At 41.1% G+C, this 18373-nt stretch overlaps 1 protein-coding gene across 1 annotated transcript in view; it reads right to left on the reverse strand.

The window, feature by feature from the left end:
* Positions 1-1029: 1029 nt before the first annotated feature.
* KAT14 (lysine acetyltransferase 14) overlaps positions 1030-18373 on the reverse strand; it is a 62912-nt gene continuing 45568 nt past the window's right edge. Inside the window, exons 10-11 of the mRNA XM_083357539.1 lie at positions 12505-12695; positions 1030-2712 (exon numbers count right to left, since the gene is read on the reverse strand). Of these exons, the coding sequence (XP_083213665.1) occupies positions 2539-2712; positions 12505-12695 (365 nt within the window). The 3' untranslated portion in view covers positions 1030-2538. The remainder of the gene's footprint in view (positions 2713-12504; positions 12696-18373) is intronic.

Here is an 18373-nt window from a genome sequence, read left to right on the forward strand (position 1 = left end):
TGGTAAGTCGGATGGGCTGTGTGGCAAGGGTGGCTGGAACTCCCCCTGTGATGGACCCATCTACTGTAACTAGCCAAATGAAATTGGCTTCTTCAGCCTCCTGTGATTCCTAAGTTCCTCACCAGGGTTGGGCTTATGAGGCAGCAGGTGCAGCCTGAGTATCAGGGCTCTTAATGAGACCTTTTCCGCCATCCCTAGGCTGAACAGTTCTACAACTCTGGTGAGGGGCACGATGGGTCCTCTTACCAGGGGTTCGTCCTCCGAGTTGCTGTCAGAAGATTAGGGTGGTTTTCCTCTTTGGATCAGAGTTCCTCCCCTCTTTGTTGTTGGAGTTTGGACCTCGATGATCTCCATGCTCTTTGTGGCAGTTTCTTTTGGTCGCTGTGGTGTTTTCCTAGGCTTCCCCCCTCCGGCTCAGTCCGGCTTCCACATGGAGGTCTTTGAGTGGCACTCAGTTGCACGGTGTCCCTCCTTCCCACACTTGAAACAGGCCGACGACCTAGGTGTTGCGGTGGGTGGTCTCATCAGCTCCCGGGTCCCCTCTGAGGGGGAACGTCCTCATGACCATCCTAGGCATCACTTTCTGTGGGCTCGATCGATTTTGGCTTCTCCAGCCAGGATGTACCAATTATGAAGTTGATCAGGATCCCCCTGGGGGATACAGGCGTAATATAGATCATCATCTCCGGTCAGTTGAGTCAGCTTGCCAGGGCTTGGAATTCCTCTGTACATTTGGCTACAGGGTGACGGACTTGCCTCACCGTTTTAATGCGTTCTCTAGACTTCCGATCAGCCAGGGGGTCCTTGAACCTCTTCCTTAGGGCAGCCATGAAGTGATTGAAATTCTGCAGCTCCAGAGCATCGGCGTCATGTAGGGACACCATCCACTCGGTGGCTGCTCCTTCCAGAGCCATAGTTACAATTCTCAACCACCCATGATTACTGGCGATGTTCCAGCTGTATTCTTCCATATAACTCAGGATGTGGGCCAGGAAAAACCCTAATTTCTGGGGTTCTCCATTGTACTTTATCCCCAAGGATGGGACCTTCTGTCCGGACCGGTGGCCTCTCTTGTCTGGCTCTTTGTCCATCTCTGCCAGCTGGTGTGACTCATGCTGGGGTGGCAGCTGCAGTCTCCAAGGTGCTGGTGGAAGGGCCCGGGCTCACGACCTTGCTCTCCATGCACTCTTCTTCTGTCATGCCATGGTCACTGAGCCCCGGCATGGAACCACCTTCTCCTCCTTTAGGGGAATTGAAAGTGACCCTCAGCATGTTGATAGCTTGTTCTAGGAACCGGCTAGAGCGGGCCAGTCTCTCGTCCTCTTCCTCACTAAGCTGGAGCGATCTCTCCCAACTCCCGGTTTCCACCCCAGCTGGTGGCTGCCCCGTTTGAGGGTCACCTTTCTGGCTTTCACCTCCCAGTCTTCTTTCTTCCCAACACCCATGGACCACCTTGGCTTATATCAGCGCTTGGTGGCTACGGCTTCGTTGGAGGAACTGGAGAAGCGTTAACTGTTGCCACTTAGGCTAACCTGGGGAGGGGAGCTTCCCCACAAGATTGCCTTCTCCTTTCTTTGCGCCGAGGTTTGACATTGTTTGCATGGTCCCCATGGTAAGGGTCTTCCTTCCGAACTGACCAAAATTGCAGATCTTGCCTAATGTAAAGACCTGCTTCAATCCCTCTTCCCAAGAAAGCAGAACTCCTGGAACAGCTTCATTCCAAAAGGAACTTTTATTAGGAGAAGTTGACAGGAAGCATAAAAGGCAGGATCTGAGTTTCCTACGCGAATCAATAGATTAAAAGAGTACTTGCAAACCCTACCCCAATAGTCAGTCCAGCCGGTTCAAGCGGCCCAATCCCCAGGTGTGAATCTGCTGTAGGAATGGGGCTGATAAGGCACCATTCCCAAGGCTGTTAAGAGTGTTAGGTCTTCACACCTCTTCTTCCGCAGCTAGAGATAAGGCAGATGGCCGGAGGCACATTCCATTCTCACCCTAGTTTGGCAGCAAGGGAAATAGATCAAAGAGCAAGCAAAGAGGGGAAAGCGGAGAGGATACATTGTAAAGCCCATAACTCCCCCCTCCCCCAGGATACTGGCAGAGCCTGCAAGAATGAAGAAATAATGCCCCCCCAACAACCGGGTTCTGATACAAGCCCAAAAATGCTAGGGAATTTTTAGAAGCTTGGCACTCTGATAAATTAGCCATCAAACGTCACATAGACATAATATCTATAGATTATGCAAAATAGACAATCAACAAGCCAAAAGGGTAACAAAAAGACAAAAGCACTTCTCCACCAACAATCAGAAATCAGCACCAATTTCACTTTTACAATAAACTGCATTTTTATTTTTAATGGATTTTTCTTGTAAAGAATTCATCTCAGAAATGTCAAAGAATCACCCTTCTCAGAAAAGCTGAACAGCAGGTATCCAGCTTATTACCAATGAACAAAACAGAGTAGTAAGCAGCATTCTAGGCCAAGATTTCCTTTACTGGAAGGTTTTCTACAAACTTATCTACTAAGCCTATGTATTATCGCCGCAACCTCAGGAAGAAGGCATGTTTGCATTCCTTACTATCCAAAGGGTAATATTTGTCATAAAAATCCAAAATATATTCCTCAGTTTTAAATCCGAACTTCTGATATAACAGCATTGCAGAATTACTAGCAGAGACATGGAGAGTTGCATCTTTTCCCATGCAAGTCTGTAAAAAAGAAGAAAAGAAAACAAGAATTATATTAAAAAGGTTATATGATTCCTCTTCTTTAATAAGATAAATAACTTAAGAGACTTAATACCAGATCCTATATTAGCTTCCATATAACACCGTCCATGTTGTTCTCTTGTAAGGAGTACAACATTAGCACTGAAAATGAGTTCCTACAACATTGACAAGTAAAAAAGATAATTTCAGACTAGTCAGTTAAGGAAACCTCAAGAACAGCACATTTGGAGAAGTGAACATTTTTTTTATTAACTGACATATTACTTAAAATGTTTTGGAGGGGTTTAGATGCATTTTATGGTCCTGACTTGACATGGTTATAGTAATATGTTGATTGTATCTGAGATGTTTTTCATATATGATATTGTTATCCTTTTCATACTTTATATTGGTTGTGCTGTAGTGAGTTGAATGGTCCCGTACTTTTTGATAAAGTTGTATGAGTATCTACTTTGTTGGAACATGTTACATAAAAGGTCTGATTTCTTTTTCTGTCTTGCTGCAATGTGCTTGTCTGAATAATGTTCTTATACAGCTCTTCTTCTGAGAGGTTGTGTTGTTAGTTTGATAATGGAGCACTTTGCTAATGTGGGTGGTTTTTCAATACACTTGTGTTTCCAGTTTGCTACCATTTCCTCCATTGTTGAGGATATCCAGGAATGGTAGTACCTTTTTTTCTTCTTCCTTTATGAAATATATTCCTTTGAAGATGTTAATTTTTCATGTGTGTCAAGTCTTTACCAGCCCTGGTTCCACAAATGATAAATGATGGTGAACAAGGTAGCTGGCTAGGCAGGAACGTTCTGACCAGTGTTTATTGACGGCAAATAACAGCAAATAAAGTCAGCACTGGGAGTGACTTGCTCCCAGTGCCTTATATACAGGCAATCCCCTTAGCTCCACCCCCCATCCAACCAGCCAGCATCCGGCGTCCGTCCCTAAAACCAGCATAGCTGGCCTCCACCTCTCCCCTCCAGCGTCGTTTCCAGCAGTCCAGCATGCAGCCAGGAGCTTCAGCTGTTCGGCGGCCGGAAAGAAAGTAGTCAGCATGCAGCCGGGAGCCTCAGCTGCTCGGAGGTCAGGCACAGGGATTCCCAGGCAATGGGGAATTCCACTCCCTTTCCCTTCCCTGAAGTGGCAAGCCCACAGGGCTTGACTCATGTGTCTTCTCTAGTTGTTGCTTTTTTTATTATGACAAAGGTGCCTACCTATTGGGTCCATACTTTTGGTTAAATGTGTGGATCTGCTATTACTTCTAGAATTGCATTACAGTTCTGTATCTTTTTTCCCCCTCAATAATACAGATTTTTGACAAGGAACAATAAAGAAAAAAGAAAAGAAAGAAAAGGGGGGAAAATAAAAGGAAAAATACAAGTGCAAACTTCCTCCTTTAAGAAAGAGATTTCCCATCCTTTTCATGACAAGTATAAACAATTTCATAATCTCTTTACCCCTTCCTTAACAAGTATAAAACACTTCATCCCCTAACCCAGGGGTCGGCAACCTAAAAAAGGAAAAGAGCCACTGGGAACCGGTTCCATCACAAATTTAAAAAAGTGGGAGCCGCGTGTGTGTGTCCATGCACGCGCATGTGCAAAAAACATTTTGCGCATGCGCAAAACAGTTTTTTGCACATGCGCGGACGCGCACGGTTGCCATTTTTTTAAAGTGAGATGGAACCGGTTCCCGGTTGCCCGATGGCAACGGCCCGTCTGCAAAGCTGCCGCTTTCGGCAGCTTTGCAGACGGGCCGCGGCAGCTTCCTCAAAGAGCGGCGCCGCTGCCCGTTCGTGCGGAAGTACGCGCGCACCTCTCCAAAGGTTTGGGGAGGTGCACGCGCACCTCCGCCCATTTGCAGACGGGCCGCGGCAGCTTCCTCAAAGAGCGGCGCCGCTGCCCGTTCGCGCGGAGGTACGCGCACACCTCTCCAAAGGTTTGGAGAGGTGCGCGTGCACCTCCGCCCATTCGGGGAGGTGCGCGCGCACCTCTCGGAATGGGCAGCAGCGCTGCTCTTCGAGAAAGCTGCCGCGGCCCGTCTGCAAAGCTGCCGAACGCGGCAGCTTCCTCAAAGAGCGGCGGCGCTGCCCCTTCGCACGGAGGTACGCGCGCACCTCTCCAAAGGTTTGTGGAGGTGCGCGCGCACCTCTGCCCATTCGGGCGGTGCCACTCTCCATTTAGAGGTGCGCGCGCACCACTGCTCGTTCGAAGAGGTGCGCGCGCACCGGGCGGCTCCGGAGCCGCGGGTTGCTGACCCGTGCCCTAACCCTTAGTAATAAAGAGCTCAAATAAATAAATCTTTTCCTTATCCAATTGCCATCAAAGAATCCAAAGTCAACTTTCCATGTCTTGACTATTAGCTACAGTGTAAAAGAAATCCTATTTTAAAGGCACAAAAAAGTTCAAATCATCTAATACAAACCAAACCTAAACTTTTACGCAACAAAGAGATCTTTTCCCCTTTAAAAAGACACCAGTAACCAGTAACACAAACCAAGTATCAGCTATTGCAGAGATAATTGCCCAAATAGCAATGTATCTTTCTAAGCAACTCACAAATATAAGTTCATGTATACACATACCGTGTTTCCCTGAAAATAAAACCCATTCTTATATATATATTTTTTGCCTCAAAAAGCACTGGGTCTTATTTTCAGGGATGTCTTACCTTAGGACCGCCGCAGCCAGGCCTTCCACGCTCCGATACCTGTTACACTGCTGCTTGACTTCTTCAGTGACCGCTTGCTGCCGGACGCGTATTGTGCCAGCACCACTTACAGCCAGATGCCACATAGCACATTGTGCCGGCAGTCATGGCAGAACACTGCATGGTGCTTCATGCCAGTGACAACAGTCGTGGCATGAAGCTGCAGGGTGCTCCAGGCCATTTTCAGGATGCCACATGGCACTTCAGCCCGTTGCCGCCAGTCGCAGCAGCATGCCACACGGTGTCCTGCCGTACCGGTGGCAACGGTCCAAAGCACCTTGTGGCCTTCTGCAAATGGCCCAAAGCACCAAACGTCTTCCTGCCACATCCAGCGGCAACAGCCCAAAGTGCTGCATGGCGTCCTGCCACAAGGAGCGGCAACGGTCCGAAGCACCATATGGTGTCCTACCACGAGAAGCAATGGCCTGAAGAGCTGCACAGCATCCTGCTACAAGGAACGGCAATGGCCTGGAGCACTGCGCAGCATCCTGCCATGAGCAGCAGCAATGGCCCGAAGCACTGTGCGGCATCCTACCGCAAGGAGCAGCAATGGCCCGAAGCACTGTGCAGCCTCCTGCCACAACCAGTAGTACCAGTGTGATGAGCCACGTGGTACAAGAAGTTTCAGGGTGTGGGAGGCCTTCCTGCGGCAGTCTACCCAGTAAGGTAAGCAGGTGTGGGGCATGTGGGGCAAGTCCACCCCACTACCTTCACCCTAGCTTGATTTTAGGCATGTGCCTTACCCCAAAACTAGGCTTACCCCCAAAAATCAAGCCGAAGCTTATTTTTAGGGTATGACTTATTTTCAGGGAAACACAGTACACACCTAAAATGTGATCTAACACCAAATTTACCGAAATAAAATCACACAATTACAGGGAGTGCAGAATTATTAGGCAAGTTGTATTTTTGAGGATTAATTTTATTATTGAACAACAACCATGTTCTCAATGAACCCAAAAAACTCATTAATATCAAAGCTGAATATTTTTGGAAGTAGTTTTTAGTTTGTTTGTAGTTATAGCTATTTTAGGGGGATATCTGTGTGTGCAGGTGACTATTACTGTGCATAATTATTAGGCAACTTAACAAAAAACAAATATATACCAATTTCAATTATTTATTTCTACCAGTGAAACCAATATAACATCTCAACATTCACAAATATACATTTCTGACATTCAAAAACATAACAAAAACAAATCAGTGACCAATATAGCCACCTTTCTTTGCAAGGACACTCAAAAGCCTGCCATCCATGGATTCTGTCAGTGTTTTGATCTGTTCACCATCAACATTGCGTGCAGCAGCAACCACACCCTCCCAGACACTGTTCAGAGAGGTGTACTGTTTTCCCTCCTTGTAAATCTCACATTTGATGATGGACCACAGGTTCTCAATGGGGTTCAGATCAGGTGAACAAGGAGGCCATGTCATTAGATTTCCTTCTTTTATACCCTTTCTTGCCAGCCACGCTGTGGATTACTTGGACGCGTGTGATGGAGCATTGTCCTGCATGAAAATCATGTTTTTCTTGAAGGATGCAGACTTCTTCCTGTACCACTGCTTGAAGAAGGTGTCTTCCAGAAACTGGCAGTAGGACTGGGAGTTGAGCTTGACTCCATCCTCAACCCGAAAAGGCCCCACAAGCTCATCTTTGATGATACCAGCCCAAACCAGTACTCCACCTCCACCTTGCTGGCGTCTGAGTCGGACTGGAGCTCTCTGCCCTTTACCAATCCAGCCACGGGCCCATCCATCTGGCCCATCAAGACTCACTCTCATTTCATCAGTCCATAAAACCTTAGAAAAATCAGTCTTGAGATATTTCTAGGCCCAGTCTTGACGTTTCAGCTTGTGTGTCTTGTTCAGTGGTGGTCGTCTTTCAGCCTTTCTTACCTTGGCCATGTCTCTGAGTATTGCACACCTTGTGCTTTTGGGCACTCCAGTGATGTTGCAGCTCTGAAATATTTATTTATTTATTTATTTATTTTAATTCCATTTATATCCCGCCCTTCTCCGAAGACTCAGGGCGGCTTACAAGCTTAGCAGTAGCCTTCATCCTATGTATATGCCTGCTTATTAGGGCTTTCACACACACCCCAAGCGGCATTATTACAAAGTCAGCTTAATTGCCCCCAACAATCTGGGTCCTCATTTTACCTACCTTGGAAGGATGGAAGGCTGAGTCAACCTTGAGCCTGGTGGGATGCGAACCTGCACTAATTGCAGGCCAAACTGGTGGCAAGTGGCATCTTGGCAGCTGCACGCTTGACTTTTCTCAGTTCATGGGCAGTTATTTTGCGCCTTGGTTTCTCCACACGCTTCTTGCGACCCTGTTGACTATTTTGAATGAAACGCTTGATTGTTCGATGATCACGCTTCAGAAGCTTTGCAATTTTAAGAGTGCTGCATCCCTCTGCAAGATATCTCACTATTTTTGACTTTTCTGAGCCTGTCAAGTCCTTCTTTTGACCCATTTTGCCAAAGGAAAGGAAGTTGCCTAATAATTATGCACACCTGATACAGGGTGTTGATGTCATTAGACCACACCCCTTCTCATTACAGAGATGCACATCACCTAATATGCTTAATTGGTAGTAGGCTTTCGAGCCTATACAGCTTGGAGTAAGACAACATGCATAAAGAGGATGATGTGGTCAAAATACTCATTTGCCTAATAATTCTGCACTCCCTGTAGATGCTATTTAAATACTAAACAATTTAGGACTTACAGTTTTGTATCATAGCGATGCAGGCAAGAGATTGTGGAGCTCCACACCCCATGGCTGGTTTCATCCTGCCAGAGGACCCTAAATGATTTTAAAGTTGCCCTGGAGAGCCAATGAAGGAGGCCCCCCTGTCTATCACGGAAAGACAGTGGTCGATCCGTCTGATCCAAGGGAAGCCCTCCAAACCGATAGAAGAAAGGCTAGCTGCACTACGGTGACTAGCCCAAGCTACCGGCATCTGAAATCCAAAAGCACCAACTAAGAACAACTGTGAACAATGTGTTAGGAACCGGGTGAGAATATTGATCTTCTCCTATTTTGTAACTGATTTCCTGGAAAAGATCTCCAAGAAGCAAAGTGAGAAGGAAGGGGATTAAACCCCACCCTTCCGTAGATGGAAGCGGCAATTTAATTTTTAAGGGGTACAGAAATACATTGAAATGGATTAATATAAAGCTATAATCTGGATAAACATGAAAATAATGGAAATTGTTAAGATTTTCCATTTGAAAGAACATTGATGAAATTACAAGAAAATAACTCTCCATTTTTTACTGACATCTAGTGGTGGATCAGAGTATAGGACTATAGCTGCCCTGGCTCAGAAACAGAACAACTTGTTCCTTTGATCCTCAAGTACTCTTAGCTAAACAGAGAACACTTGGGAATAGAGGAAAGAAAATATACTGGGGTATCTATCACAGAATGAGAAATACAACTGTTATAAAAACTGCTGACCTTCTTGGATTATAAACAATTACTGTGCTGTGATATTTAAGTTTAAGAATTATTTGCAGAGAAAGAAAAACCTTGAATTTTTGGCTATTCTTCCAGGTGGGAAACTACTGGATTGTTTTTAAGTGGTTCAACATTTTGGACTGCAATTTTGGCTGGTTGATAACTGTAAGACCCCGATCAGAAGAACCATTATAAAATATTGTCGTAAATGGTGGATTGACAATTGGAAATGCAGTGGACTATAAAGACCATACATAAAGATAAGCACTATATAAGACTTTGTTGTTTTGAACTTACGACTGGTTGGTTTGATGAAAATGAAGGCTGCATACATAACTAAAAGTGGCAGGAAACCACACACAATATTTCCTTCCAAAATCCCCAATCTGGAACATCAGAGACCTGCAGGAGTTATACTTCAAGACAAGGCAAACATCTTCCAGGAGGAAATGCATGCTATGTTGCAACTAATTCAAATGACAATTGTTTCAAATCATGATGAGATTAAAAATAATTAATTTAATTTAATTTAATTAATTAAAATGATTTTGATGATATAAATGAGCACATCCTTGACCTGAGCTCACATTTAAAAGGCTCTCAGAAAATGATGACGAAGAATGAACAAATAAATCAGACAAAAGAACAAAAACCAGAGGAAAGTGACCTAAAGATGGAGGCTAAAAACGAAGAAAATCACAGCTTAATACAAAGAAAAATCTGTGAAACTCTGCTCAAATGTTGGAAATGGAAAAAGCATTTTATTTCTAAGAACTTCAAAACAAACCTGAGGATAAGAAAGAAGATCCGATAAAATGGATATGAATGAGTCCTATAGTAAGAAAGATGTGATTTGTAAGTAGTATAATATTTTTTTTAGGATATGGGAAATGTAAAAATATTGCAATGGCTTAAGTGAATGAAATGTTTTGGATATATAAATGTAATCAATTTTGAGAAAATTATAACTGACAAGAAATGTTTTGAATACTGAGGGGAAATTAAGCTTAAATAAGAATTCTGAAAACAGGACCTATAATGATTTACATAAGATGATTTTTTGCAAATACAACTGTAACATAAGATGATTAGAAAAGACGCTACATACTGATGTAATTGTTATTCATATAAATACTAGAAAAATGTTTATATTCAGCTTTGTATGTATTGAAAGTACTAAGAACTATATTTGCTCAATGTTGGTAAAAGGAGAATACTTGTCATGCCCCCGTCAGACCCTGAATCTGCTGGGAAAAATGAGCTGGAACTGGAGCCGAGGGAGGTCGAGGAAGAGGTGTCTGGGGCTTCAGAGGAATGTGGGGAAGATCAGGCTGAGGCAGGCCAGGGCCTTTCAGGATTGGGGCAGGATGAACATGAGACAGAGCTCAGGTGATAAGCAAGGGTCACCCCCACCTGATCCTAGAGCATGGAGAGTGGAGAGAAGGAGGGAACAACACAGGCAGGTTCAACTACCCAGGAGGAGAGCGCCCGGCCCCTCTTCACAAGGCACACCGGGAGACTGAGACTTAAGGAGATGCTGTGGGGAGGGGCATCGGGAACAAACGCTGAATACTTAGGTTTGGGTGCCATTGCTGCTCTTGGAAACAACTCTCTGATCTCTTGTTGTGTTTTCTGCTTGGAAACCCTGAAAGTCTGACCATTACTGGCTGACAAACTTGATTTGGTGTTCAAAGACCTCAGATTGAATTTTGGCTTTTCTTCTGAAACTGCTCAGGCAAGCTTCTGTTTCCACAGATTTGTTAGATTTTGGATGTATGTTTCTTTCTGTTATCTACGTGGCCTTGAGTAAATTACTCTTCTAATCTAACTGTGTGTGAGTCGAAACCTGAAGGAGGACAGCTTGTTTCATACACACATTTTCCCTGCCTGAAAAGTTAAAAACTTGTGAAACTACTTGCAGCCAGAGGCTGCTGAAAGTGTGTGTGTCTTACTATATTCTGGGGCTTGCCAGAAATGTGGGAGCATTTGGGGAAAATTTGGAGCAACTGAACTGCCAGCTGACTGTGCTGCCTCTGTGCCATGCCCTGGGTCATCAAAATACTATTGGAAGAAGATCAAGGAAATGTATTTCTAGTTAGTAAGTTCATTATGAAATTATAGAAATTATTATTGATTGTTGTTAAATATATGAACCCAGACAACACATTATTTACCAAGCACTAAAGATTGTTATTGTAAAAAATCAATAAAATACAATAAAAAATACTAAACAATTTAGATTATGGTTTGTCACACAATCAGCCAGATGTTCAGACTGGATTTGAAATTTTTATCCATCTACCGAGTCCTTCCCAAGAATCTGGAATAGACAGATGTAGATGTTTAATGGCATTAAAGGTATCATCATAGGATATATGCTATTCTGAGTAAAGCCATCTTTTGTAATTGAGTGATGGGGATATTAAGATGATTATTATGGTTCGTTGTATAGACTGCCAGATGTTTAGATAGGATTTGACATTTTTATCAACCTATCAAGTCCTTCCCAAGGACCTTAGATAGGCAGATGTGGATGTTTGATGGTGTTAAAGATATCATTGCAGGATGTAACCTATTCCAAGTAAAGGTGCCTTTTGATAGTGAATTTGTCAATGCCGATGGTGTTGAAGTGGTGCTCCATTTCTTTCAGGATTGCACTGACCACCCTTATTACTATTGGTATTACCTTTACTTTCTTTTCCCACACTTTTTCTATTTCTATTTGCAGCTCTTTGTATTTTGCTATCTTCTCCTGTACTTTCTCTTCTGTTCTGCTATCTCCAAGTACTGCCATCATATGCAGACTGTTTTGTCTTTCTTATCAACTATTGTTAAGGCAGGTTCCTGTCTGTTTGAATTCTAAAGTTCCAAAGCACTTTAACTTCTTCATTTTCTATTACTTTCTCCATTTTATGGTCCCAAAGTTCTTGCTTGCAGGCAAATGGTATTTCTTGCAGATCTTCCAAAAATGCTAGAAAATTCCTGGAACCCTGGCACTCTGACAAATCAGCTATCAACAGGCACATAAACAAAATCTACATACCATTCAAAAGAGACAAACAACAAGGCAAAGAAGAAAAAAGACCAAAATACCTCCTTACCAGTAATCAATATCCAGATGAGCAGAGATAAACATCAAGAGTAACATTAGACTACCAATTAAGATGCAAGGAACTGCCAAACAAGCCAACAATAAAGAGCCCAATCAAAGTACCACCGAGACCATTCCCACCAACAATGACCAGACAAGCCATCAGAATATAAAATGAAGCAAATCCCACTTTCTACAAGCATTGATGATGTTACTTAGTTTGGTTAATGAAACATCTGCAAGAAAAAAAAACAAGCTGAGAGCATCAAAGACCTCTCATTTCAACCCTGAGCTACAAATACAGTATTTTCCCCTAACGGTATTTTCCAAGGCCCAAAAGCAAAATAAAAAAAAAAATAGGTAAATAGCCTTCATAATTTTGAAAAAGCTAAACAATGAATAAGTCACACAAGTGCAGATTTATTTACTTGAATAAATGAATACTTGAATTTGCAATTAAATTAATCAAGTCATGTTTCTCAGGATAACAGAATTATTTCAAAGTACCTGAATAAGATGATATATCATAAAAGTTGCAATCCCTGATCGTCTCCACTCAGGATGAACGAAAAGGAAAGAGATATACGCTTCATTATATTTGACATCTGGCACCATAAAACCAAAAGCAACTATAACTTTTTTGTAAAGAACGACAACACTGAAATCTGGATACTGCAGGCATTCTGAGAGATCAATCCCTATAATGAAAAAAGGAAACCACAAGCAATGACATATTCATGATTGAAATAATTACATGTTAGTGTATCATATAAAAATAATTGTACAAAAATGTATTTTCCAAGTGGTAAACTATCTTGCAGCAAAAATATTTTAAATATCAAAATCTAACATAAACTTGTGGATGATAGTCCATTTCATTAGAAGCAGAGTACAGGTAGACCTTGCTTATCAAAGGCCAAGTGCTATGAGTATTTGAAGTTGCGATGGTGCTGAAAAAATAACTTCACAACTAAGGTGTGCACTTACCTTTGCAGCATCTCTCAGTCACATAGCCATCGTTATAGTCAGTTACTATGCCTGAACTGCTTTTTTCCCCCTCCTCCTTGCAGAGTGGAGAGATTGCCTAAACAAACATCGCTTTAGACAATCTTTCCTGTCTCTGACCCTTTTTTTTCTTCCTCCGCTCATAGAACACAATGGAGAGGAAGAGGCTGGGAGCCCTGAGCATGTTAGACAAACAGCAGGTACTAGCACATTCCTTTCAATGTGTATCCCCTATTGCAGTGGTGTCGAACCTATGGCACGTGTGCCAGAGGAGGCACTCAGAGCCCTCTCTGTGGGCACACACGCCGTCGCCCCAGCAGAGTTCGCCAGAGTAGCAAGCATGTGGCGTTTGGAAGAGACGGGGCAGGAAGTCAGTGGCGTTGGCCCCCTGGGGATGCCACAGAGATGGCAAGGGACTGGTCCCCACCACCCTGGTCCCGGCCCACCCACCCCGGCCACGCCCACCCAGTCTGCCATGAAGACTACAGCTGTGACCACCGCAGCTATGCCTACCGGCAGCCATGCCCCCCCCCGGCTGTCCCTGAGAGCACCACAATGCTGATGCGGCCCTGGCACTTTGCAATAAATAAATGGGTTTTGGGTTGCAATTTGGGCACTCGGTCTCTAAAAGGTTTTGCTTCCTCTCAAAAAAAACCCCGCAAATACAAACATTAATTCTCTTCTTGCTAATTATCTCAGGGCCACAATGAGCATTCCAAAGGGTAGGGAAGTAGGGAGAAAGGAAAGCTGAAATAAAATTGTAAACACAGTTGTGGTCATGTAGTTTTTCAGTCCTATGTAGCTAAATAAGGACTACCTGCATCTAATCATATAGACTATGGTCAATATAACCTATTAAGTGTGCTAATCTTCAAGAACCAGCAAGACAGTTTTTACTTTAAAAATAGTCTGAGTTGTTGAGAGTTAATAAAAAGGCATTACCCATATACATTTATGAATATCTCCCTATTAAACAAAAGTTTTTCAATAAGCACAAAATACTGCTTTAGTTTTGCCACAAGTTCATGATTTTAGTTTTTTGTACGTTATCATATTCTGTCAATTTTCTTTAAACTTTTTTGTCTGATGCTACCTCAATATACACCAGGGCATCTTGGATGTATTTACTCTAGAAACCAGAGAAATGGCCTATTTGTGGCATACAAACCAGGACACCAAGGCATTTCCAACAATTGCTAGACTTATTTTTAAACATTTTTGCTAACGTCACAGGTGGTAAGTGCCATCTGTAAAACATTTTATATATGTTTTCTTTGTAAGGCACCACCTTTTTTATTTTAGAATTTCTTTGCCAAAGTCTTTGCCAGTTTTCCAGTTCTATGTTATGCAAATGTTTTTTGCCCATGTTGTCATTGTTTCTTTAACATGTTCCTCTTCCATCTTTAAACTTAGTGTGTACTTACACAGTTTCTTAATCAATTTTTCATCTCATGCCAATAGTATCTGGTCAAATTCTGTCTGTTTTTTATAGAAACCAGATGTTTTAGCATCTTTTTCCTATCTCATTTGAATTTACAGGTGTGGCCACCATGATAGATCAATACCCTGTTCTTCTAGTCCTTGTCTAGATTTTAGTTCTCCTTCAATATTCAAAATGCCTTTATAAGCCAAAATTTGCTCATAGTTAATTAGGTTTGGGTGAACAAATGCTGCCATTGTTGAAAGCCATCCAGGTATTTTCATGTAAATTTTCGCTTTTACCTTTTCCCATTCTAGAAGAAGTGTTTTTCTTATGTAGTGGTTTTGAAATTATCTATGTATTTTATTCTTCCCATACCATAGGAATGCATGCCATCCAAGTTGTAGGTCTTGCCCTTCTAGGTATAGCAATCTTTTATGTCTAAGGGTTATCCATTATTTTATTCATGTTAATGCAGATGCTTGATAGTATAGGGCCCAATCTGGTAGCCCAAATCCTCCATTTTCTTTCACTTCTTGTAGCATTTTCAATCTAATTCTGGATTTTTTTCCTTGCCAAATAAATTTCAAGATCAGTGTATTTAGTTCATTAAAAAAAAATCCCCAATTTTATAGGTATTGTTTGAAATAAGATGAGTAATTTTGGTGAGATATTCATCTTCGCTGTTGCTATTCTCCCTAACATTGAGAGTTGTAGGTTTTTCCATTTATCCAAGTCTAGTTTTATTTGCTTTAATATGTTTAACATAGTTGTCTTCTTTTATTGTTGCACATCTTGCTGTTAAGTATATCTCCAAGTATTTAACTTTCTTAACTATTTGAAGATCTGTTTTTTGTGACAATTGATTTTTTTTGTTTATCTGTAAGGTTTTTGGTTATCACCTTGGTCTTTTCTCTATTTTCCTGCCACTTCTCCAAATTCTTTTTCAGAAGCTTGGGGCTTGTCACAAGCAGGTCTTCTAATATGAAAACTAAGTCATCTGTGAATGCTTGTAGTTTATATTTTTCATCTTTTATCTTCATTCCTTTAAGTTCTGAGTCTTGCCTAATATTTCTATTTAATACTGCCAGTGTTAATATAAATAATAATGGGAATAGTGGACATCCTTGTGCTTTTTTAATGTTAAAATTTTCTGTAAAATCTCCATTTACAATTATTTTAGCTATTTAGTCTATGATAGTTTTAATTGTATTTATAAAGTTTTCTCCAAAGTCCATTTCAATTAGTTGTTGAATCATGAATTGCCAGTTTACATTATCAAAAGCCTTCTATTCATCTAGCAATATTAGCGCCATCTGCTTCCCTGGGTGCATTTCATAGTATTCCTAGGTGTCTAAAATCATTCATAAATTGTTTTTTATTTGTCTCTTAGGTAAAAAATCCATTTTGGTCTCTGTGTATTAATTCAATCAAAAATCTCTTTAATCTTTCTGGTATTGTTGAAGCAGGGACGCGGTGGCTCAGTGGGTTAGAACGTTGAGCTTGTCGATCAGAAGGTTGGCAGTTTGGCGGGTCGAATCCCAAGTGCCGCGTAACAGAGTGAGCGCCTGTTACTCGTCCCAGCTTCTGCCAACCTAGCAGTTCGAAAGCACGTAAAAATGCAAGTAGAAAAATAGGGACCACTCCGGTGGGAAGGTAACAGTGTTCCGTGTGCCTTTGGCGTCTAGTCATGCTGGCCACATGACCACAGAGATGTCCTCGGACACGCGCTGGCTCTTCGGCTTTGAAACGGAGATGAGCACCGGCCCCTAGAGTCGGAAACGACTAGCACGCATGTGCGGGGGAACCTTTACCTATTGTTGAAGCAAAAATTTTATAATCCACATTTAATAGAGATATTGATCTATAATTTTTTTTATCTGTGTCAAGTCTGAGTCTACTTTGGGTATTAATGTAATATTGGCTTCTAAGTATTTGGTATTTTCACCTCTAAAAGTTCCTTGTTACATAATTCTTTCATTAGTGGGCTTAATGTATCTTGTAGGCATTTATAAAACTCTGCAGGTAGCCCATATGGACCCGGGGCCTTATCTTTTTTTTTTTTTTTGCCTTTTCCTCCATCATTGATATTTTTTCATTTAGCATATTTTGGATATTCTCTGAAATTTTTGGTAAGTCAGCTTTTTTATGTATTGCTTTATTTTTTCTTACAAAATTTCTTCTGTCATAAAGTGTCTCGTAAAAGTCCGATTATTTTTTATGTTGTTTTGGAATTGTAAATTGCCTTTTGAATCTTGCAGTTTATCATTTTTTTCTCTCTTTCTTTTTTCAATTTGTATGCTAACCACCTACCCGTTTTATTAGCATTTTCAAAAATGTTTTGTTTTGCCCTTTTAATTTTGGGGGCCATTTTTTCAGCCTCTGCTAGGTTTAATTTGTGTGTTTTATTATTTCCATTTGCTTTCTAAGAGTTTTCTTTTGTGGATCTCTTTCTAGTTCCAATTCCAATTTTATAAATTCCTCCTTTAACTTTGTTTGTTGTTGCATTTTTTATTTATTCTTTTTCACCATGTAAGTTATAGCCAAACTTCTAAAGCATGCTTTAGCTATATCCCACACAATTTGATGCAATGTCTCTTCCTTTTTGTTTATTTTAAAGAAAAATTCCATTTCCTTTGTTACTATTTATATAAATTTTCAGTAAAGATTGATTCAGAGACCATCTTAGTTTTTTCTTAGTTCCTCTCCAAGTCATATTTATCCGATTATGGTCTGTCCATATATTGGCTTCTATCTCAATCTCTTGTATAATCGTGCTTAATTCAGGGGATATCCATATCATATCAATTCTAGACCATGATTTGTTTGAGTAAAATGTATATTGTGATTTTTTGGGGTTCTTTTCTCTCCATATATCCTGTATACAGATTTCTTCTACCATTTTAAAGAAAATCTTAGGTAATGTACTCCTTTCTTTTCCCCCCATTTTGCTACTTCTGTAGTCCAGCTTTCCATCTACTATTGCATTAAAGTCTCCCATTTAACAAATGTTTTGCTATTCCAATTCCACTATTTTTTGTGTAATTTTTGATAAAATTCTTGTTATTAGGAGCATATATTGGCACCATCAATATCTGTTTTTGATTTATCATTATTTCCAACATTAATATTAATAGTGTTGTCTTTTAATATGTGTTTCTTGGAGACAAACTATATCCATTTTTAATTTTTGTAGTCCTGTAAAAAATGTTTCCCTTTTTGCAGGGAAGTTCAATCCATTTATATTCATTATATTCAAAAAATCCCATTTTCCTTCTCCATCTTCTTCAGTTATATTTAGGTTTGATTCTCCTAGTTGTTCTTATCTTTGTTCTCTTGCTTTTGCCCCTTCTTCTATGTTTGTGTTTTCTGTTTCTTCTTCTTCCCTTGGTTTGGCTGCTCCTTCTATTGCTATCTCTTCCTGTTTTTTTGCTTCTCTCTCTGCATGAAATTCCGGACTTTCCCCTTCCAAAAAAGTTTTGTATCTCTCATAAAATTCCATTGCCTTGAGTGCAGTGTCCAATCCGTATCTTTTCATGTCCCAATTAATTAAAGTCCCTTCCGGAATCAGCCTTCTGAAGTTCACTCCTTTTTCAATTAATTTTCTGGTCAGGAATTACCGTAGTATTCTCTTCTTGAATCTCTTATCCTCCTGGGATCTGCTTCAGCACTACAATTACCTTTTCTTTATAATGCAGGGGATCATCTCTCGTTCTTCTCAATATCTCACCTATTGTAGATCTTTTGACGAATCTAACATGTATTATTCTAGGACTTTATTTCTCCTCACATAGCTTGAATTAACTCAAAATATCAGGTCTATCTCTCATTCCATTTCCTGTTTCCCAATTTCCAGTGCTTCAGCCAATAGCTCTGTCATCAAATCCACAAGTTCCTCATCTTTGTCCTCCATTACATTTTGAAATCTTAAAAAATAAGATGCCTTTTCCA

Source organism: Vipera ursinii, assembly GCF_947247035.1.
Source record: "Vipera ursinii genome assembly, chromosome: 3".
Taxonomy (NCBI): domain Eukaryota; kingdom Metazoa; phylum Chordata; class Lepidosauria; order Squamata; family Viperidae; genus Vipera; species Vipera ursinii.